At 40.7% G+C, this 25,604-nt stretch overlaps 1 protein-coding gene across 20 annotated transcripts in view; it reads right to left on the reverse strand.

Annotated features, from left to right (window-relative positions):
* Window positions 1–11,188: 11,188 nt before the first annotated feature.
* RNF38 (ring finger protein 38) overlaps window positions 11,189–25,604 on the reverse strand; it is a 129,676-nt gene continuing 115,260 nt past the window's right edge. For all 20 annotated transcript variants that reach the window (XM_084989779.1, XM_013993659.3, XM_013993658.3 and 17 more), the window contains 4 exons: window positions 25,315–25,399; window positions 17,902–18,023; window positions 16,220–16,319; window positions 11,189–14,603 (listed from right to left, as the gene is read on the reverse strand). In XM_084989779.1, the coding sequence (XP_084845905.1) occupies window positions 14,541–14,603; window positions 16,220–16,319; window positions 17,902–18,023; window positions 25,315–25,399 (370 nt within the window). In that variant the 3' untranslated portion in view covers window positions 11,189–14,540. The remainder of the gene's footprint in view (window positions 14,604–16,219; window positions 16,320–17,901; window positions 18,024–25,314; window positions 25,400–25,604) is intronic.

The following is a 25,604-nucleotide window of genomic DNA, read 5'->3' on the forward strand; positions in this document are numbered from 1 at the left end:
TGGCTTAGGCTGGCAGCTGTAGCTTTGATTGGACTTCTCGCCTGGGAAGCTCCATATGCCAGGGCTACGACCCTAAAAAAAAAAAAAATAAGTTTTGAGAGTCAGTACAATGGCTTATTATTAAAAATCCCATCTGCAAAGACTGTTTAATGATGAGTGGGAAAGTTCACATTGTCTACAGTTTTGTCCCCTCCTTTTTGTCTAACCTGCTGGGTATGCAGCAAGATCCCAATTTTATGTAAAAAAAAGAAAAAAGAAAAAAAAACCTATTGGTAAAAGCATCACAAGAAAAAAAAATTTAAGGGTAACTATGGAGGGTGACAGGTGTCAACTGGACTGTGGTGATCGTTTTGCAATGTATACCAATATGGAACCCTTCTGCTGTACATCTGGAACTAATATGGTGCTGTCTGTCAATTACACGTGGATTTTAAAAAGAGTCAAGAAATATGATCCAATACCTTAGTAATTAGAAGAGAAAGGAAAAGAGCCTGAACAAGGGTACTGGAAAAGAGAGAGACAGAGAGAGAGAAATGGACAGAAGAGATATATGTTTAGGAAATAAAGTTGTTAGACCAGGTGACTAACAGGAGGTAGGCAGGAGGAAGTGGGAGGCATGGGAATGGGATTGTTTGACTTGGTCCCCTAGGGTGGTCTGGATGACGATGGAGCCACTGACAAAATCTAAGAGCACTGCAGGCTGAGAGATTTGGGAAGGACAAGTGTTGGTCTGGATGTGTTGAACACTTGAGTTGCCTGGGGGTCATGAAGCTCAGCAGAGAGGCTAATCTGCTCCCTATTGACATATGGGGAAAGCTAAATCTAGGTGACTGGAGGAATTGCCTCGGGGTAAAAACTTCGGTGGAGAACTCCAGTATTTGTGGACAGATTTGAATAAATGGTCTTTCATCTCAAATACTCGTGCTGCTTCTGTTCAAACACTGGCACTGTTCATGGTTGTCTTTTTGAAATCATGAACCCCAGAAGATGTTTGCATGGTTGTATCAGTAACGACCCGATTTTGCCTGTTACAAAAAAGCCAGCTTGAACAGGGGCTTTGCTGGCCCATATAGCCAAAAGTCAGATGACAACGTTGGGTCCATTTCTTTCCAAATCTCCTTTATCTTCATGGGGTCAGCTTCATCTAGAGGCTCAATTCCTGCAGGATGACTGTCAGTGGCCAAGAGGGACACAGGCTTCCATGTTTATATCCAGAGTGACAGAGGGCATTTCTGAACCAACATTCTAAGTAGGAGCTGGAGAGTCACGTAACTGGCCCCTCAAAGCCCTGATTGAGCCTGGGGGAAAGGAATGTTTTCACTGGCTTTAACTGCCCAGGTCTCCCACCCCACTCCCTGGAGCTAAGACTGAAGTCCATTTCCTCCTGAGCATGTGTGGTGCCTGGTGAGGCTGGTGGGGACTCACAGGAAAATTGAGGGACCATAAGGCAATGAAAACTGTCCACTAGACAATTGTCTGGATCTGCCATCCTAAGAACATCGTCCAGAAAAAAATGCTGCCTCTTCAGGTTTAGAAAATCCTCAATGCTCTAGCCCCCTTTTAAAGGGAGAAAGAGGTAGTTTTTCATCCAATTCTGGGTTTCGACCACCCATCAGTCATATGTGAATGTTTCTGGAATCTTCTCTCCAGACCTTTCTGGTGGCCTCTGGTCTCTCAGGGAGGGAGCCTATGGGGAAAGGCATCAGTCACAAGCCTGCCGCGTGGGTGGTCCTAGCATCCGCCCTTTCCCTTGCTCTTCATTATCTAATTCAGTTCCTTTGATCCCGTGAAAAATCATATTATCCTGGGTTGATGGATGAGGAAATGATGCCCAAAGAGGTTATGCAAATTACCCATGGGCACAGAGTTCATTAGTGGCACATTCTCAGGATTAATTAGGATTCTCAGTGAGTTGGAGTGGATTTGGCTGAGTCAAAACACAGGAAGTCTGTTGTAAAGATCCAATGGTGTCTCATGGGACCTGATGCCTGGGTACAGGCACCAGGGACTGAAGAGCCACCAAGAGTCTCTTGTCTCCACTCTTCTCCATGTTTCTGCTTCATTCTCCTCTCCTCCTGCAGATACATTCTCTGCTCTCCAGGCCTCAAGACAGAAGAAGGGGCTGCAAAGTCCCCGTGCTTTACTTCCTCCTTCATTCCCCAAATCACGGAGAAGGCACATTCACTGACATGGGGGGTGAATGACATTATACCAAGTGGCCTTTCCCCTGGCCCCACTCTGGGTGGGTGGGTGTCAGCTAAGTAAGGCCATGGTGAGCCAAGTGGATAACCTAGAAGCATTGTTTTCACTGCAGACCAGCAATAGAAAGCTCACCTCTGTAGTTAGTCTGGGACTTTTGCAAGGTGGGTTGCTTGGAAAGGAGCCCACAGCATCTGCTGGTTGCCTACTTTTTCCTTCTCTTGGGTATTTGGTCCAAGCAGCCCTTGTGGCTCTTTGTTGCACAATTTACAAAGTGGACTGAGAGCCCATGATGAAATACTGCTTGGGACCTGAGAATTTCCTGCCACATCACCTGGTGAAGCAACTCTGAGGCATTTCCTCCAGCATGGCCTTTGGTTCCAGGTTGGGTTTGGATCGTGGGTTCCAGGGAAGAAATTCATAACTCGTAAGCCCCTGGGGGACAAGCCAAGTCCTCTCTGGACAGTCAGCCCTGCTGGACCCTGGCTGGTCGAAGAGCTGATGGCATCTGTGATCTGTGCCCAGGCCAGGGCTTGCTCCTGATCGTGGTCTCCTTGTGCATATGGCCAGCATGAGGGGCGCAGCTCTCACCCACCTGGGTTAACAGTGACATGAACCAATTCACCCTACAGGCAAACCCAGGAAGGGCGAGTTTGCTTATCACAGGGAGAGCCTCTCCTGGGTACAGTTCAGCAAAGGTGTGTCTATTTGTCCTCCGCCATTCAGAACCACGTGAGCCTGCCCCGGATCAGTCCACTCCAGTTCCTGAGGAAGATGGAGTGACCCCCTCTTCCCCCCTGCACCCCCAATCCCTGGTCCTGAGCCAGCCCCAAAGAGACTCCCTCCTGAGGTCCCCTGAAGTCAGCCTTGTCTTCTTAGCTGACATCACTGAACGAATGAAGTGTTTCCAACACCCAACGACCTAGGCTTCTCTGGAGCTCCAGTCCCGAAGAGCTGGCCACTGGACATCCGCCCTTGTGTGTGCATCTCACAGAGAGTCTAAAGGCCGGGGCCTCATCCTTCATACATCTCCTCTCTCAACCTTACTTAGGTCAAAACCTGCTCCTCCTACGGATTCATCCCTTGGGTGACTCTAAGCCACTAGGTTAGACTCCCACCAGCCACCAAACCATTCAAGCCAGGAAGTCATTCTCCATTCCTTCTCTCAAGCAACATTTCTTTTTCTTTCTTTATTTTCTATTTATTTATTTATTTATTTATTTATTGTCTTTTTGCCATTTCTTGGGCCGCTGCCATGGCATATGGAGGTTCCCAGGCTAGGGGTCAAATCAGAGCTGTAGCCACCGGCCTACACCACAGCCACAGCAATGCAGGATCTGAGCCACATCTTCGACCTACACCACAGCTCACGGCAACGCCGGATCGTTAACCCACTGAGCAAGGCCAGGGATCGAACCCACAATCTCATGGTTTCTAGTCGGATTTGTTAACCACTGAGGCATGACGGGAACTCCTCAAGCAACATTTCTTGAACCTGTACCATGTGACAGATTCTATGCTCGGCCCTGAAGGTAAGACATGCCTGAGTGCAGATTCAAGATGCTCAGAGGCTAGTGGAAAATCCCCCAAGAACAAGTGCTGACAACACCCTGGGGTAGGGAAATGGCTCATCTGGGGCTGTTACAGGAGGGGTGGAGCGTCTGACATGACTTACATGATCAGGAAAGATTTCCTGGTGATACTTGAGCTGAATAATGAGAGGAGAGAGGAGGGGAGGAAGAGGCCTTCCGGGCAGAAGGGTTTGCCTGAGAAAATATAGAGGAAAAAAGAGCACAGTGTGTTGGGGGAACCTTAAGCAGATTAATAGTGATAGAGTGTAAAATTACAAGGCAAAGGGATCTTAAATGCTGGGGCTGGAACCACAGCTAGAGGCAGAACAAGTCAGGCTTTCTCTGGAGAGGAGCTTAGGCTGTAAGACTGGACTCTGTCCTGTGGGCAATGAGAGCTATTTAAGGGTTTGAGGCTATGGGTGGGGGTGGGAGGGAAACAGAGCCAGTCAGATTTATACTTTGAATGACTCATTTTGGAGGCTATAGAGAGGTTGGAAATATGAGGTAGGGGGGTGCAAAGCTGAAGCATGATCTTGAAAAGGCTGATAATGGACCTGAACTTGAGGGCTGTGGAGGAAGGGGAGGAGACAAAGGGGTGATTAGATGTCACAAAGGCACTAGATGGATGAGTTCAGGATGACTTCCCTGTTTCTGGAGGGGTGTTTGGGTGGATGGTGAGGTCAGCAATGGAAATACTGAATGCAGGAGGAGAGACAAGTTTGGGGGATGTTTGATGAGTTCATATTGGAAGCACTGAGTCTTGAGTGCCTACAGACTGTTTGGGAGGGTGGGGGTTTCAGGAGGAAATGTCTAGTAGGAAGCTGGAAGCATAGGCAGAAGCTCTGGGGAGAAGCTGGGACCAGAGACATACATCTGTGGGTCATGAGAACTGATCGAACAATTAAATCAGGAGTTCTTAACTGTGGCTCAGCAGAAAGGAACCCAACTAGTATCCATGAGCATACAGGTTCAATCCCTGGCCTTACTCAGTGGGATGGGGATGTAGCTTTGCCATGAGCCGTGGTGTAGGTTGCAGACGTGGCTCGGATCCCATGTTGCTGTAGTTGTGGTGTAGGCCAGCAGCTGTAGCTCCGACTCAACCCCTAGCCTGGGAACTTCCTAATGTTGCCATGGGTGAGGCCCTAAAAAGCAAATAGATAAAATACGAGGCTTTGATTTGGAACCTGGTTTTGAACAACAGTGCCCCCTAGTGTGGATGTCATGCTCACCTTGTATTAGCGTGGAGGCAATATTCTTGAAACACTTGCTGCACTCACACTTTTTAACTTAAAAAGCAAGTCTAAAAAAAAAAAAAAGCAAGTCTAAAACAAAGCTTTGGGATGGAAAAAGGGTTTGATTTGAGGAGCTTATGTTTTATACTATGCAATCTTGGGGATATCAATGTACCTGGTAGGGCTCATTTAAGATGATAAAACTTCACTTGTCCATGTGCATTGTATAGCTACACTTCTATCAAAAGGTTACAGAGTGGGATGTACCATTTATTTTTTTATTTTTATTTTTTGTCTTTTTGCCTTTTCTAGGGCTGCTTCCTGTGGCATATGGAGGTTCCCAGGCTGGGGGTCCAATCGGAGCTGTAAGTGCCGGCCTACACCAGAGCCACAGCAACACAGGATCCAAGCCGTATCTGTGACCTACACCACAGCTCACGGAAACACTGGATCCTTAACCCACTGAGCAAGGCCAGGGACCGAACCTGCCACCTCATGGTTCCTAGTCGGATTCGTTAACCACTGCGCCAAGACAGGAACTCCACACCATTTATTTTTAAAATAAGGTTTATAAATTACATATACAAAAAATGAACAAATCATAAGTCTAGATTACAATGAATTTCTCAGATCGAACTACTGTGTAATGAAACACACAGATTAATAAACAGAAAATTACTGACAGCCTGGATGCCCCGTCAGGCTCTCTGCTCCGTTCAGGCACTTACCCTCAGCTAAGAATAACCACTATCATGACTTCTCATAGCATGGAGCCATTTTGCGTGTTTTTTAACTCTCAATAATTGGAATAATCAGTATATATTCTTTTGTCTTATTCAATGTATTTGTTGAGATTTATCCATGTTGTTCTGTATTTGTATTTCCTTCTGCTATTTAAAATACCATTGTAAAACTCAACCATAATTTACCAACTCGGTAGTTGATAAAAATCTGGGTTGTTTCCAGTTTGGGGCTATTAGAATCTGCTATAAACATTCTCGTACATACTTTTTTTTTTTGCTTTTTTAGGGCTGCACCCAGTGGCTTATGGAAGTTCCCAGGCTAGGGATTGAATCAGAGCTACAACAGCCGGCCTACGCCACAGCCATAGCAGCTCAGGATCCGAGCTGGGTCTAGGACCTGCACCACAGCTCATGGCAACACCAGATCCTTAACCCACTGAGTAAGGCCAGGGATTGAACCACATCCTCATGGATCCTAACTGCTGAGCCATGAAAGGAACTCCCTCTTGTACATACCTTTTTGTGCATGCATTTCTGTTGGGTGTACGCCTAGGAGAGAAATTACTTGGTTATAGGGTATGCATAGCTTTAATAGACACTGTCAAGCAGTTTTCTAACTTGGTTGTCTCAGTTTATATTCTCATTAACAGTAAATGAGAATTCCATTTGCTTCTTATCCTCCCCCAACATGTGGTATTATTTGTTTTTGTTTTTATGGCCACACTGATGGTGTATGAAAGTTCCCAAGCCAGGGACTGAATCTGAGCTGCAGCTGCACCCTATACCACAGCTGTGGCAGTGCTGGATCTTTAACCCACTGTGCTAAGCCAGGGGCTGAACCTGAGCCTCCACAGCGACCGGAGCCACTGCAGTCATATTCTTAACCCACTGTGCCACAGCAGGAACTCCTATCATATTGTGCTTTTTTAAAAACGGCTTTACTGAGATATAATTCACATATTATATAGTTCACCCACTTAAAGAGTTCAATTCAATGGCTTTCAATATTAATAGAATTGACTGTGCTCCTATTGCAACTTCAGAATACTTCCATTACCCTAAAAAGAAACCCCACACTCCTTAGCTGTCACCCCCAAACCTTCTAATTCAGCCTAGTCAACCACTAGTCTATTTTCTGTGTCTACAGATTTGCTTTGGACATTTCACATAAATAGAATCATACACTATGTGTGGCCTTTTGTCTGGCTTCTTTCACTTACCATAATGTTTTCAAGATTCATCAGATATATATATATATATATACATATATATATATATTCTTTTTTAAATGGCCACACCTGTGGCATATGGAAGTTTCCCACCTTTGGGTCAAATCAGAGCTGTGGCTACATACCTATGCCACAACAATGGCAACACTGGATCCAAACGACATCTGCAACCTATGCCACGGCTTACGACAATACTGGATTCCTAACCTGCTGAGAAAGGCCAGGGATCGAACCTACATCCTCAGGAGCACTACATTGGGTTCTTAACCCACTGAGCCACGATGGGAACTCCAAGATTCATCAGATTTTGATGCAACAAAGGAACCATCATGGATCAAATCACACACCTTTGTCATAGTTTACAGGCTTATTCCTATTTATTCATGACCTTTAAAAAATTGCTAATTGCTCATGGTAATTACCTGATAGTACATTTCATAGTTAACTTTTAGAGTTAATTTAATGGTATGCTAGGAAGCTGTGTTACTCTGAACCAATCTGTGAGAGCAGGACTGAGGTTTACGTTTGGCTAAAGGAATGAGGTGAAGATAAAGGAATGAGCCCCTTCAACATTTTCTAAGTCAAAATTATTTTGGTTATGCTTTATGATAAATTCTGGAACTTTGAATTCACTTGGTGAAACAGATTCAAATAATTTTCTGAGATGGGACAAATCTGGCTTTCCTTCAGGTACCCCTCTATCTGACTTCTGTGTAGGGGTGTGGGGACTTCCATTTAGTCGAAGACACACGGAGACCCTGGGGAGATGTGGAAACCCATGTGCAGACAAGCAGAGACTGGAGTTCTGTGTCTGTAAGCCAAAGGACTCCAGGGAGAGAGAAACATGGAAGATTCTGACTTGGAGGCCCCCAGGGGAAAACAATGCTGCCAACACCTTGCTTTTAAACTTCTGGCTTCCGAAAGCTGAGAGATTAAATTTGTTTGCAGTCACTAAATTTGTGATAATTTGTTACGGCAGCCATAGAAAATGAACACGCTAAGTACTCGAACTCCTGGTTCTGAAGCTGCCTATCGTTAATCTGGTGCTTAATCAAAGCTTGTGGAGCACCGTCAGGCTGTGAACACTCCTTAGGCAGGAATGGGATCTGTCCTTATTTCATGGGGAATAGAAAGTAACTGACCTTGAACTCACTTTTTCCTTTTCGACTTGTTTCCCCAACTGAAATTCAGTAGCTTGGATTAAGTAGAGGATCCAAGTTTCTTTTAGATATTCTGGAATTAAAGTAACTGCAATCTATTTTCCTCCTTACCGATATCAAAACTGGGGTATTCTGAGCCTGTATCGCCATAGTCATTTTTTTTTTTTTTTTTTGGCAAGGCTGGCCTTATTTTGGTAATGGAGTCAAGGTTATTGTGATCTTTTTAGCTGAAGTTCAGTATTAACATAGCCAAAAGCAGGAGGGGAGAAAAAGAACCAACTAAAACATGTGGATACCATATTGTTTGCACTGACTGCAAAGTATCTATTATTACCAGGATCAAGTTGGCAATGTCAGAAACCTATCTTGGAACACGTTTGGAGAACTCTTCTTTATTAAAAGACAACTAGGGGGTTCCTGCCATGGCTCAGCAAAAACGGATCTGACTAGCATCCATGAGGACCCAGGTTTGATCCCTGGCCTCACTCAGTGGGTTAAGGATTTGGCATTGCCATGAGCTGTGGTGTAGGTCATAGACGCAACTCCCATCTGGTGTTGCTGTGGCTGTGGTGTAGGCCGGCAGCTGCAGCTCCAGTTCGACCCCTAGCCTGGGACCTTCCATATGCTGCAAGTGCGGCCCTAAAAAAAGACCAAAAAAAAAAAAAAAAAAAAAAAAGATAACTACCATGGAAGTAGTATAATATAAAACTTATTCTCATCTACACCTGAAAGTACTGGGGTCGTGCGAAGAGGTAGGCTTCTTTCAAATCTCTATGTTTACTATTAAGGAGGGGCTGCTGGGGATTCTAACACTGAAAGGGAGGCTAAAGTAACAGGTGGTGAACACGTTTACTCTATGTGTGGCTGGTTCTGGCAGAAAGCTGGTTGGGAGCTTTAGGTCCTTTTATTAACCAGCTCCCCTACCTTGTCTCCCTGTGTAGACCAAGAACCAGAGCTTTGAAGGGAATGAGTTCCTTCCTCCTGAATAATTCTCTTCCTCTCTGTAGTGGGAAGACATCCATGCTGATTCTGCAGCGCATTTCCAGGCTATAAGGTGACACTCAGTATTCCCAGCTGTCACTATGGTCTTTTTTTCTTCAATTTTTTTTTTTTTTTTTTTTTTTTTTTTCGGCTGCACCTATGGCATGTGGAAGTTTCTGGGCCAGGAATTGAAGACACACTGCAGCTACAACCTGAGACACAGCAGTGGTGACACAGGATCGTTCACCTGCTGAGCCACTGGGGAACCTTCCCTTAAAAAAGTATTCCTATATTTCTTACTAGTTTGAAAGGCAGACAGAACCACATGAAAAAGGTTAAGAGCATATGCATGGTAGAGCAATTTCAGTAGAGGGTTTGAAAGTTTCTTACTCTCAGCTCTTCAGAAAGCCCAATTTTCTGTCAAGTTAATCTTTTAAATAGGTGTGAATCCTGAAGGTGCTATAAGCAAATGTCTTAGATGACTTGGGAAGTTACTGACAAACAAGAAACTGTTCTTGAATGTTAGCCAGAGACTTAAGTTCACAGGAACTAAGTCTGTTTTTTTTTCCTGCGGCACATGGAGGTTCCCGGCCTGGGGGTCCAATCAGAGCTGTAGCCGCCAGCCTACGTCAGAGCCACAGCAATGCAGGATCTGAGCAGCGTTTGCGACCTACACCACAGCTTGCAGCAACACCAGATCTTTAACCCACAGAGCAAGGCCAGGGATTGAACCCGTGTCCTCATGGATGCTAGTCAAGTTCCTTAACTGCTGAGCTGTGGCGGGAACTCCTGTTTTAACATATTTATATACTGAATATAGACAGGTTTCATTCAATTATACAAAGACTAAAATTATTTCTAAAGCATAGTTTATGAAGGGATGCAATGAAAAAATTAAGAAGCCTTGGGATATTAAGAGGAATGTTCAATTATTTGGAAACCAGATAGGTAACCTGGTGTAACAGGAACTCCTCTTTTTACTTTTTAATGTGGCCACTAAAATTTTAAAAATTACATATGTGGCTAATTATACTTCTACTGGAAAGCCATGTCTGTACAGTTCATTAGGGTGAAGCACACAAGAGACCTGAAACACTTGGTAATGATCTGACCATGAATATTCACAAGAATTTTAATTTTATCCTCTGGTACAAAACACGTCTATGATCTGTTCATATCGAAGTATAGTTAGGATACATTGGCAAAGATGAAGTCCTAATAAAAAGTAGTTTAAAGATCTCTACTTATTGCTAAAAGAAAGTCTAGAGTCCAGACAGCTCTCTTCCAGCGAGTGACTCAGGACCCAGGGCTGCCATCACCACGGCAGAAGAAACGAGAGCTAGCTTTTGCATGCTCCTACATGGCCTAAGCTTACACTTCTTTGGTCACAACTGGCTGCATGGGCCTTGCTGCCTTATTGTAGGTAGGGAGCTGGGAGAGCAAATGCCTCTGCTGTAAGACAGTACAGGTTTCAAGACATTCTAAGTCCAACACGAATACTCTTTCAAGAACGCTGGGGGAAAGAATAATGCGGAAAATTGAGGGAAACAATCAGGACTTGGTCACCTTTATGAATGCTTCCGTCAGTTGACTACTGTAGGCCAGCTAGAGAGCATCACCTCAAGCCAAACTCCCTGAAAGAGGGAGAATTGGGATCTATTAATAAGTTGGGCATAAGCTACTATAGCTAATATGAACCAATCCATCCAATTACCTATTATACTCTTACTTCCTACATCTTATGGTTGACTCTATAAAATCCAGCTACCTGCTTATGTGTCCTCCATTGTTCAGTAAACTTATACCACATGTGTGTCTAAACTCAGCTATCTTCCTGGCCTTTTTAAAGATGTAAAATATGTACCATGTTATATATAACACTAGTTGCTTTTATATTTCCAAGTTGTTTATACAAACATAGAAACAAAATCTGAATTACAGACTAAAAATGAAATCTGGCTGTCAGTAGCTCAAGAATTCTATCTTCCTGTCAGAAGCCCGCTATACCCCTCCTTCCAAACACACATAACCCCTACCCTTCCCTAACACAGTAACATGAAACACAACCAAATGTTTTAAGTGTACATCATACATTTATTACCAACAACCCTCTCAACTCCAAAATTGGGCACAGGGATTAAAAATAAAAATTCATTGCACTACTTAGTAAAGCATTACTAGTAACTTTCATAAAAAATGTACAAACTTTGTTAAAAATTTATCAAGCCTTCAAATGATTTGGTTACAGATATTTATAATACGTACATTTAAAACTATATGTTAACTGATACAATGGAATATGATTTGAGGAAATGACTCAGCAAACAATTCCAAAATACACCCCTGTAAGCTTTCATAATCTGAAACAAACAGCAAAATGAGGTAACCGAATGTACCAACAGGGGGAAAACAGCTTTCTAATAAAGGCCTAAAGATATCTGCAAAAAACAGTCTCATCATGAGTTGGTAGATCTCATTTAAAATATTACAAGAGGACCAAATTTAAGAATCTTAACAAATCACATTTCAGAGAGTATATAAAATCTAAATACGCTTTCACATTTTCCAGATTTTGCTCAAAAAAAATCAGGACAGAAAATCTTAATGAGATCTCTGGAGGCCTTGTTTTTTGTTTTTGTTCTGTTGGGGGAAGAAGGAGGCGCTAAAAACAAAGATGATATTTCATGCAAAGGAAAAAAAAACACAGCAGAGTTAAGATGGTAAAGCCAATATTTTAGGAGGAAAGAGGAAGAAGGCAACGAACCAACATCTGCCTGCTATTTGGTTCATCCCCCAAGGTACCAACAGCTGGGTATGAATCAACTGTTCTTTCTCTTCAGCTAGCCACCAAGTTGCTCACTGTGGCTAATCTCAGCTGGTTCAGAACACATGCTTGTATGCTCCTAACACGCACTAACCACATAATAAGCAAGTCTGCACACATCTCTAAGAGCCCTATGCAAATAAAAGACATTCCCAAAGAAAGATCAGTCACAAGAGTGCAACAATTCAGGATTTTACCAAAATAGACCCTGCTGCCTCCTAAATTGCCAACTGCCTCTCAAAATTTTACTGGAAAAAGGATATTATGACAAGAATTCATCGTCAGAGGGAGGGAAAAAAGAACTACTTTTCCTAGTCATTAGTACAATGTGCCTTGTTAATTAGGTATCTATATAAATTAGAAAAAGTGCTTTACTTGCATGCTTCAATAAAATGAATACTGAGTGTAGTAGTGTTATGTTAGATCTGTACAGATATAAATTTTTTTGCAGCTATATAAAAGAGTCTATGTATAACATGGGCTTTTGCCATTTTAAACATGATTTCTTAATTAAAAAAAATAAAGATTAAACTATACGTGATTTGTAATGTAACTGATTATTATGTCAATAATTTTGGTCTTTAACACACTTTATTCATCAGGAACAGGTGGGGATGTCCTAATGATTTAAAAGTAATATGTGCATTTTACCACTGTTTAGATGTATTTCTGATGCACTGACAAATACAGGGGCAAACAGAAAGTATGCAAAATCCTATTTATATGACTAGATAGAGGCAACAGTGTCTGGAAAAGGGCAAAATTGTGCTTCTGTGTGAATTGACTTTACTGAACTCTAAGCTGTGATGAGCTTATAAAGTCTTCAAGGGAAGGCAAGTAGCATGGCAGTAACAAGTAGTTAACACTGTCTGAGTAGAAAACTGACACAGAGCCAACTGAAAGTTGAGTGAGGCTGGCAGCAAGTTATCACAGTCCTGACTGGAATTATGCAGCTTGTGCTACTGCAAACAGAGCAATGACATCAACTGCAGGAAGAGGCAGACAATGCTGAATACACTAGAAGAATGAGAGAGGAATCCAAACATTGCTGGAAAAAATGTCTTTAAACAATCAAAATTAGGCTCAATGAACCTAATAAAAAAACCCACAAAGCTATGTATTATTTTCAGATCAACTAAATGAAGGTCAATTCCTGCTTTACAGCATTATTTTTTATACAAAAATCAAATCATTTATACTGCAAGTATTCTGGACACCTGTTATATTAATTTTTTTCTCATTCAAACAAAAATCAAAAAGCAATAAAACATCAAAGCACATCAGGTCTAAGGAACTCGAGCTGTCACAGCACTTAATAAATCCTGGAAATGAGGATTTTTATGAGAAGCACATTTACTGATGGGAGAAGAACTAGACAACTTTCAGAAGTGGAGCTTGGCAGGTGAATTAATATGAACAGAAATATAGTTTACTTAAAACAATTTAGTTGCCTATGGGAGGTTGAACAAGGAACACATATCAGAATTAACAGATTTTGTTCTGGTGGAAGTAAAGGAGGTGAGACTTCATGGGACCAGTGGTATTCTTAGAAATATATTACTCAAATATCTTCAGAATAGACTACAAATCTAAACATTTAAAAAAAAAAAAATCACAAGTACTTCCGGTAAGAAGCTTACTGGAAATGTAAAGGAAAAAGTAAGAGAGTATCAACATTCAAATCATTGATTGAAATGCTAATATTGCTAACTGATGATGTATGATATTGCACCTTCTTTTTGGAAACAGCAAGTTGGAGATTTAAAAATTTGTCACAACAGAATCAAAATGTCAGGTTCATGGAGTGAGAATCTGTTACACTTTTTTCTTAAGTGACCCACTTGGGACCACCAACAAAGAGAAGGTGACAGCTGCCTGAAGCAAAGGAAGAAGGCTTTTCTCATTCCATTCATTGGGAGGGAAGGGGATGGAGTATTCAATGCTTATAAATGATGCACCCTTAGCAATCAGTGTGCAACAGCAAACACAAGGGAAAAAACCAGTGTACAGTACTAGTGCTGTTTAAATAACACACCAGATTATACATTGCAGCATAATTAAAACTACACACACATTCTTGGTACATGCTGGTATATAGGATCTCATACACACATTAGCTACCATGCCCTCACACAAGTAGTTGCACACATTCTCTCTCTCACACACAGATACATTTATCACCAACAGTCATACGCTGCATTCACTTCCACTCACAGTTTCTGAAGGCTCTATATAAGGTAGATTGCTATATCATCTGGAGCTACCACTTTTTATAAAAGCACATGCTAAAAGATCACGTCCACTGTAATCTTGCAGCAACACTCGGAATGATCACACAAAAACCAGGGAATGTTAGTGCACACACAAAATTAAGCTAAAGAAAAAGTCTTTGGAGTTCCAATCACACGGTTAGTATAACAATCCCATAATTGTGAAGACTAATTGTAAGCTTTTATAGTTGATTAAGTCACACAGTGCAAAGAAAGGTCCATTGACCCTTTTGGTAAAGGGAGGGCTGGAAGCCACACAGATTAAGTTCAATGGATAGTCCGTATATACATGTGATGAGGAACACCGAAACTATTTGTGCTTTTAGGTTGGTCATTCGGAATCCCGATGCACTTCTGAAGCATCAGCTCGGCAAATTGGGCAAGTACGATTTGCCTAGAACACAAAAGAGAAAATGTGTCTGAGTTTTGACTTATACAATGAAACATATTAAAAGCAAGGGAACAATTTTTACTTTCCACATAGTTTCTTTCCTTTAAGAAGGTATAAGGTAGGAGTTCCCGGTGGCTCAATGGGTTCAGGAACTGGCAATGTCATTGCTACAGTGAGGGTTCGAATGATCTCTGGCCCCAGGAACTTCCACATGCTGCGGGTACAGCCAAAATCAAAACAAAACAAAAAACCAAAAACCAATGATTTAATCTCTCGTTTATTTTTGTTTTAAGTACATCTTTTATTTTGAAAATCTAAAATTTTTGAAAAAAATTGTTTTAATTCCTTAGTTTGTCTTTTTAAAAATACTTAAAATCTCAGACAATAATAGTCTATGAATAATTTCTTAGTAAGTCTGTTTCAACACGTAGATAAGATTACCCATCACTAGTTTAGACAAATTTAGTAACTGGCTTAAAACTCGGGATCAACAAATGGCACAACCATTTGCTGTGTTGCTAAAATCAGAAACAGACAACCCCTGCTCTGTTACTTTCTACAACCCATTTTCCACCAAATACTCTCATTTCTACATTATGATGGCTCTCAAATCAAGTCCTTTTCTTTTCATCCAATTTCTACTATTTTTTCCTGGCTCAGAACACCCCCTTATTCCATCTTCCTGTGTCTCTCAGAAATTATCTCTATTCCATTCCGCAAACAGTGGCTGTGATCTTTCTAAACAATATCCTCCCACATTACTTTCAGGATCAAGTCCGAGCACCCAAACATTTCACAGTGACTGCAATAAGCTGGTCTCTGAAAACCCTCTTCTCTTGCCATGCTCCCTTCACACTGCAGCCATCAGCCACATGGAACTTGTGGTTTTCTGGTCATTCTCTGCTCTCACATGTCAGAGCTGTGCATTTACAACAGCTTCCTTTTTCTAAAATGTTAAGACTCTCCACCTTCAGGATTCAGTTTGGGCTAAACTGGGTACCTTAATCTGTGCTCACAGAAAACTGATTCTATTTTATTTTAACTCATCTGTCTTCCTTACCAACCATGAAGTTATCTAAGCCATTATTATCATCTCTTACTTAGAATAACCTAAAACAAAGAAACAAACCACAAAGCTAAGTTATGTTACTGCATCACATTTTTATTATGTTATTATAAAAACAGAAAATAAGAAGTCCCTGAAATAATTTCACCCTGGCATACTGTTAGAATCTGTGCACTTTGGGTTCCCCTCTCCCCATATACACAAAAGAGAAAACGGTCAGAATTACATAAAAGCATTAGAGGTTTATTTCTCATGTAAAACCTGACAAAAAAGCTCCAATAAGGTCCCTTTCTAAATTCTTAGAAGAAAGTTAGGACATACTGATTATCAAGGACAAAAACCCTATTTTAAGATTTTGTAAAATCACTCCTAATGTTGATGATTATAGTTAATTTTACTGGTCTTTTCTCTTTTCTGAAGAAATCATAGTGAAAGCTGTGTTTCAATTTTGCCTCAATTACCCTCCACCAAAACATGGACTTGACTCTACATGAAACTATGGTCAATAAAAAAGGAAATTCAATGTCACTCCCTTCAGATGCCATCACTTTACCTTAAGCCATTTGTCGACACACTTGGCATGGAACTCGTGGTTACAGGGTAAAACTCTAAGTAGCTGCCTTGACTCAAAATCACACATGCATACTACACACCTAAAAAAAAAAAAAGGCAAAAAGATTGTTCAACCATAAAGCCAAGTGGTTTCTATTTTGGTTATCAAAGCCTACAAAACTATTTATCATCTCACCTATCAAATATTATTTAAATTTTAAGACAAAAGAAATCTATCAATACCGTGAAAAGAGCATGATATTAAGATGTTTGGTAGAGTGCTTTACTGAGAGATCATCAAGAAAATTTCTGGCTTAACATCCAAGCCAGTCTTAATAGTGAAGATGCTATTCTACTCAACAAATGGTGTTGGAACAACTGAATACCCATATGCATAAGAATGAAGCTGGACCTCTATCTCAAACAATATATGAAAATTAACTCAAAAATGAAAGCGCTAAAAACTATTCTTAGAAGAAAACACAAGAATATATCTTCAGGATCTTAAAATAGGCAATAGTTTCTTAGAGGTGATACCAAAAGCATTAGAAACAACCACCCAAAAAACTAGGTAACTTCATTCAAAAAAAAAAAGTGCTTCAAAAGACAACAATCTAGAACTAAATTACAGAATGGGAGATATTTTTGAAAAAATGGTATATCTCCTAAGGGACTTGTACATATATATGTATAAGTAACTTCTATAACAATGAGGATAGCTCAATTAAAAACTGGAGAAAGAATATAAAACTTCCTTATAATTCTGGGGGGAAGGTAAAATGGTGTAGCCACTTAGGAATGAAGTGATACAAATGGTAAAACATGAAGGGACTTGAAAACATTATGCTAAGTGAAAGAAAACCAGATCCCAAAAAGTTCCTTTGTCATGCAGTGGGTCAAGGATCTGGCGTTGTCACTGCAGTGGCTCAGGTCACTACTATGGCACAGGTTTAATTCCTGGCCCAGGAACTTCTGTATGCCATGGGTATAGCCAAAAAAGAAGTAAAAGAAGCCAGATCTATAAGACCAAATATTTTATGTTTCCATATATGTGAAATATCCAGAATAGGCAAATCTATCTATAGAGATAAATGGGGGGAGGGCTGTGCTGGGGTAGAGGATTGGGGAGAAATTAAGAGTGGCTGCTAATAGGTAAGAAACTTCTTTTGGGGGAGATGAAAACGGTGTAAATTTGATTGTGATGAAGGTTGCAAAACTCCATGAATATACTAAAAACCACTGGATTGTACACTTTAAATGTGAACTGTTTCTCAGTAGAGTTGCTATAAAAAAGATAAAATAAGCACAATCTTAGAGGGAAAACCCTCAAATGTTATAGGTATGAGACTTTTCAATCTAATATAAAACACTCTGGAGTTTGAATTAAAAACCATACAATTTCTGCAGTCCAGAACAGCACTGTTCAATAGAACTGAAGTGATAGAATGCTCTACATCTACACCTTCAGACACAGAATCACCACTACTGCAACTGAAAAATTTAACTTTTAACTTTCAACAGCCCTGTGTGACTAGGAGCTACCACCTTGCCGGACAGCCCAGGCTTATGGTATGAAATAGTCATTACTTAGCTTTATCAGGTTACCTTCGACTCTCAAGCTTTTATTTCATAAAGGTGGAAAAGGAAATATAACAGAGTGATGTCAAAAAAAAATGTACTTACAAAGTCTGTTCTGACTGGTGGTTGTTAGGATTGAACCTGTAAGAAGGAAGTTGTTCAATATCTGCTTTAGTTAGTCCTCGAGGCTTGGCCTCTCCCAGTCGCTCTGCTAGGTTTAACAGGGCCTATAGAGGGAAAGGGAAACATAACTGTATCTTTCTTTAAATTTTCTATTCCAATAAATATTTTAAAAAATCTGTATTTATTATGGAAAAATATTAAATACATATAAAAGAAAAGAAATAGTTACTTTCCATATGTTCATTACCCAGGCAGAACAATTCATGGCTAATTTTATTTCCTCTCTTACTGTCCATTTCTAAACCCCAGGAAACTAAAACATGGTGTTATTTCATTGGTGAAACGGTTCTGTGTGTCTCTTTAAGACAGTCTGTCAAAGTGAGCAACTTTCACATTCTGAGCTGGATAAAATGTGTTGTGGGGGACTGTCCTGTGCACTAAGAATGTTTAGTAATATCTCTGGTCCCCACAAAAATATCTCCAGATACTGCTAAATATTCTTTAAAGGATAAAACTATATCCAAGCTGAGAAACACTACTGCCCTAAACATTAAAAGACCTTGTATTTTATTTATTTTTATTTTTTGCTTTTTAGGGCCACACCCGCGGCATATGGAAGTTCCTAGGGGTCAAACTGGAGCTGCAGCTGCCGGCCTAGAGCCATAGTCACAGCAACTCAGGATCCGAGCTGTGTCTGAGACCTATCCCACAGCTCACGGCAACGCCGGATTCTTAACCTCCTGAGCAAGGCCAGGGACCTAACTCACATCCTCATGGTTATCAGTCGGATTTGTTTCTACTGAGCCACAATGGGAACTCCCTAAGAGACTTTTTATTTTTTATTTATTTTTTTGTCTTTTTGCTATTTCTTTGGCCGCTCCTGCGGCATATGGAGGTTCCCAGGCTAGGGGTCGAATCGGAGCTGTAGCTGCCGGCCTACACCAGAGCCGCAGCAACGTGGGATCCGAGCCGCGTCTGCAACCTACACCACAGCTCACAGCAACGCCCGGATCGTTAACCCACTGAGCAAGGGCTGGGACCGAACCCGCAACCTCATGGTTCCTAGTGGATTCGTTAACCACTGCGCCACGACAGGAACTCCCTAAAAGACTTTTTAGAAGAATATAACCAGGAGTTCCTGCTGTGGCTCAGTAGTTAACGAATCCGACTAGGAACCATGAGGTTGTGGGTTCGATCCCTGGCCTTGCTCAGTGGGTTAAGGATCTGACACTGCCATGAGCTGTGGGGTAGGTTGCAGATGTGGCTCGGATCCCGAGTTGCTGTGGCTCTGGTATAGGCTGGCGGCTATAGCTCCGATTAGACCCCAGCCTGGGAATCTCCATATACTGAGGGAGCAGCCCTAGAAAAGGCAAATAAATAAATAAATGAAAGAATATAACCACAATAACATCATTACACCCCCCAAATTAATCATCAAATGTCTCTGACTTTTCAATTATTTTTAAGACACTTTTTGAAGTAGTTCGTTCAAATTAGGATCCAAATAAATTCATGTATTACCACTGCATGATGTCTCAAGTATCTTTTTTTTTTTTTTGTCTCTTTTTGACTTTTCTAGGGCTGCACCCTCGGCATCTGGTGGTTCCCAGGCTAGGGGTCTAATCGGAGATGTAGCTGCTGGCCTATGCCAGAGCCACAGCAATGCAGGATCTGAGCCGAGTCTGCGACCTCTATCACAGATCAAGGCAACCCTGGATCCTTAACCCACTGAGTGAGGCTAGGAATCTAACCCGCAACCTCGTGGTTCCTAGTCGGATTCATTAACCACTGAGCCATGACAGGAACTCCTCAAGCATCTTTTTTGTTCATTTTTGAAATAATACTTTTATTGATATCCATGATCATTTTAGACAATTTTTTTGGGAAAATATGTTGTTACAAGCAACAAAATAAAAATTAAATTGAACAGTTTTAACATTTCATTTTCAAACTCTTTTCTTATCATTTAATGGTTTAACAGCTTCAGAAAAAAAATTAAGTTGAATGATGAATCCCTTAAGTATATAAACTATTTTAATTTTTTAAAAATTAAAAAAATTTATCATACTTGATTTACAATGTTCTGTTAATGTATGCTATACCACAAAGTGACCCAGTTACACACACACACACACACACACACACACACACACACACACACACATTGTTTTTCTCACATTATCCTCCATCATGTTCCATCACAAGTGATTAGATATAGTTCCCTGGGCTATACAGCAGGATCTCATTGCTTATCTACTACAAATGCTACAGTTTGCATCTACTAACCCTGAAGTCTCAGTCCATCCCACTCCCTCCCTCTTCCCCTTGGCAACCACAAGTCTGTTCTCCAAGTCCATGAGTTTGTTTCTTTTCTGCAGATAGATTCATTTGTGCCATATATTAGATTCCAGGTATAAGTGATATCATACGGCATTTGTCTTTCTCTTTCTGACTTAACATCACTTAGCATGAGCGTCTCCAGTTTCACCCATGTTGCCGCAAATGGCATTATTTACAGTCTCTTCAGCAAGGGTGCTGGGAAAACTGGACAGCTGCATGTAAATCAATGAAACTAGAACACACTCTCACACCATCGACAAAAATCAACTCAAAATGGCTTAAAGACTTAAGCATAAGACAAGACGCCATCAAACTCCCAGAAGAGAACATAGGCAAAACATTCTCTGACATCAACCGTACAGGTGTTTCCTTACGTCAGTCTCCCAAGGCAACAGAAATAAGAGCAAAAATAAACCAATAGGACCTAATGAAACTTACAAGCTTTTGCCCAGCAAAAATAAACCAATGGGACCTAATCAAACTTATAAGCTTTGCTATAGCAAAGGAAACCATAAAAAAATAAAAAGGGAAAAAATAGTTTCAAACAATGCAACCGACAAAGGCTTAACCTCTAAAATATACAAACAATTTACACAACTCAAAAGCAAAAAAACAACTCAATTGAAAAATGAGGAGACCCAAATAGACATTTCTCCAAAGAAGACATACAACAGGCACACGAAAAAATGCTCAACATCACTAATTATTAGAGAAACGCAGATCAAAACTACAGTGAGGTACTACTTCACACCGGTCAGAATGGCCATCATTAGTAAGTCTACAAACAACAAATGCTGGAGAAGAGTGTGGAGAAAAGGGAACCCTTCTACGCTGTTGGTGGGAATGTAAATTGGTACAATCACTATGGAAAACAGTATGGAGATACCTCAGAAAACTAAATATAGAACTACCATATAACCCAGCAATCCCACTCCTGGGCATATATCTGGACAAAACTTTCCTTGAAAAAGATACATGCACCCCTATGTGCACTGCAGCACTATTCACAATAGCCAAGACATAGGAACAATTTAAATGTCCTTTGACAGACAATGGATTAAGACAATGTGGTACATATACACAATGGAATACTACTCAGCCATAAAAAAGAGCGGGCATCTTTTTTCACTCTTATATTTTTTGTGTGTGTGTGTCTTTTTTTGCTATTTCTTGGGCCGCTCCCGAGGCATATGGAGGTTACCAGGCTAGGGGTCGAATAGGAGCTGTAGCCACTGGCCTACGCCAGAGCCACAGCAGTGCAGGATCTGAGCCGCGTCTGCAACCTACACCACAGCTCACGGCAACGCCGGATCGTTAACCCACTGAGCAAGGGCAGGGACCAAACCTGCAACCTCATGGTTCCTAGTCAGATTCGTTAACCACTGCGCCACGACGGGAACTCCTACTCTTATATTTGTTAAAGAAACTAGGTCAATGGCCTGTAGAAAGTCCCAGTCTGAATTTGCTGACTGAACCTTCCAACCCGTGACTCAAGTAGTTTAACACATTCCTTGTCCCCTGTACTTTCTTTAAGTGGAAGATTTTATTATTCCCATCATAAGGCTCACCATGTCTAGTTGTCATGTTAGCACTGACGGAAAACTGCCTAGATCCATTAATTCATTAATGATGGCAAAATGTTACTATTCTATCATTCTTTCATTTATTAGATAAAATATTTCTGTATTGACTAGCTGCCTCATAGCAAACTGTACTTAATAGTATAATTTATTTAAAATAGGCAAGAGGTGAGTTCCCGCTGTGGCTCAGTGGTTAACGAATCCGGACCAGGAACCATGAGGTTGTGGGTCTGATCCCTGGCCTCACTCAGTGAGTTAAGGACCCGGTGTTGCCGTGAGCCATGATGTAGGTCAAAGACATGGCTCGAACCCTGAGTTAACTGTGGCTGGGGTGTAGGCTGGCAGCTACAGCTGCAATTAGACCTCTAGCCTGGGAACCTCCATGTGCTGCAGGTATGGCCCTAGAAAAGACAAAAAAATTAAAATAAAATAGGCAAGATAAGACCAATTAGGTTTTGTCCTATTATTTCTGAAGTATCATTATCAACTCATGGATTTTAACATAGCTAATGTGTTTCAACATACTGCAGCCATTATGCTTATTGATTTTTACATCAGTACCTTCTTTCTCCCACTTTTCAATGGCTCCAATTCTTCATTTGCTTTATCCTACAATCAGGCAGCCATATGCATGCTGCTTTCCCTCTTTTTTAAAAGGCTGTCACAGGGCTAAGAGAATAAGTACTAGGAGTTCCTGTTGTGGCTCAGCAGTAATAAACGTGGCTAGTATCCATGAGGACATGGGTTCGATCCCTGGCCTCACTCAGTAGGTTAAGGATCCAGTGTTGCCTTGAGTTGTGGTGTAGGTTGCAGACATAGCTTGGATCCCACACTGCTATGGCGTAGGCTGGCAGCTGCAGCTCCGATTCAACTCCTGGCCTGGGAACTTCCATATGCCACAGATATGGCTCTAAAAAAAAAAAAGAGAGAGAGAGAGAATAGGTAACAAAGAAATAACAATAGACAATGAGAGGAACAAATTTAATTTCCCATAATCTCAATAATCAAAGCTCTGATAGCTGTGTTTTTAATATGATGCTGCTACAACACTGGTTTTGGTATATCTTTATTTGAAGAATTGAGTCATCTAAATAAACTGCTTCTCCTTCACCATGCATGCCCTTAAGTCTTTCTAAATGCTAGAACAGATGGTAAATTGTTAAAGTGAATTGATGCTGATTAGCTATAGAATTTAGGTAAAATTTATAATATAGCTGACATTTATGTTTTATATCTCTATTTTATATTCTACAGGACACTTAGGTCAACTAACATAATTTAGGACAATTATATTCAACATGTTCATTAGGCCCTTATTAGATGGACAATAACAGGGCCCTCAACAAATTTACATGGTCTGGCAGGCAAGGTAACTAAAGGCAGGACCTCATCAGTATGTATGGTTTTAGACCTGGGAAGGGACTAGAAACACCTTTCATAGAGGTAGCAAGTTGTTAACTGGGTCTTAAAAGATGGCCATATGCAGGAAAGAAGAAAGGTCCTTAAGCAGAAGAATCAGTGGGAGTAAAGGACAAGAATGTATAGGGTAGACACAAAAAAATGGCAAGTACTCTGGACTACGTAGTACTGCTTATACCACAGAAAATCAGAAAAGCAAATTAAACTTTCTTGATTGGATTAAATTATGACTTTGCAGAAAATTAAGAGAATCAACCCAAATAATTTAGAAAGAGATTCCAAATATTTTTTGTACACTGGGATGGCACCAATGTTTTTTCCACTGATACATATATGATCTGTTTAAGAAAGAGCTATCCTTTTCAACAATATGACTTATGACTTCATTTTAGTATAGAATGCCTAAAGGATAGCCAACTCCTTTTCTTACTCCTTTGTACAAAACCAACATAAATAATGTAGAAACAAAACCAGGAAATTATTACAGCCCCCTTTTCAAGAAACCTGGGAATTGAATCAAAATGACACTGCAGTGTGATGGTATATGCAAAAAGAAAGTGACATAATAGCATTTTAAGAACTACAAAAGAATACAGCATGTGGCCTGATCAATTCCACGTGCATTTAAAAAACAGTAAGTGCTGTAAGATGGTTCTCTCCTCTCTGTTACCAGGTTCAGTTAACCTAAAACAACAACAAACAAACAAAACCTGTTCCAGTATTCATATCATATATATAATGACTGAGTGAGGCTAGGTAAGCAGCAAACAGCTGGTACCAAAACAAAGTCACACAGTCACTCACATTCAATATCATCAAATCCAAATGTGCCTTCCAACCCTTAAAGTGTCCCTCCTATTCCTAATCTCAAATAATACAACAATGCCATCATCATCTAAGTTAAATGATGTCATCTCTCTGCCCCATCATCTTTGATTTTGCCTTCTTCACATGCAGTCCTTCTGTAGCAGAGCTACTGTCATCTCTAACCACTCTCATTTATTCCTCATGCTACTAGTGCAGTTTTTGACTCTTTAAGGTAATAATCTGATGCCTAAGTGCCAAAACATTAAGTGGCTTCTTCCTTCCAAAATATTCAAAATTATATCCATTTTTTAGCAGGGCAAGAACCAGACAAGTTAAGCTTTTCAATCAAATTTCCATTTTGGGAGTTCCCTTCATGGCTTAGGAGTCAACAAACCCAACTAGGATCCATGAAGATGCGGGTCTGATCCCTGGCCTCGCTAAATGGGTTAAGGATCTGGCATTGCCGTGACCTGTGGTGTATGTTGCAGACTTGGCTCAGATTCCTGCGTTGCTGTGGCTGCAGTGTAGGCCAGCAGCTGTAGCTCTGATTCGGCCCCTAGCCTGGGAACTTCCAAATGGCGTGTATGCGGCCCTAAAAAATAAAAATTTCCATTTTCTCCCTCTAACTTTAGCCAGACTGTACACTGTTCCTCAAGAATATCCATCATTTCCCTGCCTTAACCTTAGGCATGAAAAAACTTTCCCACCCTTCAAGAAATGGCTTTAGGGAGTTCCTGTCGTGGCTCAGTGGTTAATGAACCTAAAATCCATGTGGACACAGGTTCAATCCCTGGCCTTGCTCAGTGGTTAAGGATTCGGTGCTGCCGTGAGCTGTGGTGTAGGCTGGAGACACGGCTTGGATACCCCGGTGTTGAGGACTTCCATATGACAAGGGTGTGGCCCTAAAAAGATAAAGACAAAAGACAAAAAAAAAAAAAAAAAGAAGAACTGGCTCTATCATTTCTGCTGCTGCAAACATCCCACCATAATGCACTGTTTTCTCATTTACATACTCTCACAGAAACAGTATGTAATTCTAATAGAACATCAAAGTCTGTCTTGTTATTATAACTGTGGTACATGTTGAGCTATCTTTAAGGATGAATACTTTTTTGAAACATACTTATATCTTGAAAGGTACAATGGATTTACCCAATAAATATTTAATTAGATGAGTGAGTTAGTTGGGTAGTACAATATTTTTATGCATACAAGATTCCCCAAATTAATTCACAGTTCACTTACTAACCTCGTAATTCTCTACTTCTCCATCTTCTACATCCAATTCAAAGCTGAAAGTTGGGCCCACTGCAGGTGGCACTGGGAGCATTGATCTGCCAATGAAAATAACCAACACAAGCATTGATACAAAAAGAATAGTCAGTGTTGATCAGTCATAACCCTTCAAAGAAACTGACTTGACTAGTAATAAATTATTAAAAACTGACATTAAAAATCCATGAGAACATTAGGGATGAATGGAACAAACTGTTTAAGACTTGCATAATAAAAACTGTAAAAGTACTAAGGTAAATTTCA

The sequence above is a fragment of the Sus scrofa genome, chromosome 1 (assembly GCF_054392235.1).
Source record: "Sus scrofa isolate SSC_HxYL_T2T_F1_AM1 chromosome 1, Sscrofa_HxYL_maternal_Yorkshire_Landrace_v2.0, whole genome shotgun sequence".
Classification (NCBI taxonomy): domain Eukaryota; kingdom Metazoa; phylum Chordata; class Mammalia; order Artiodactyla; family Suidae; genus Sus; species Sus scrofa.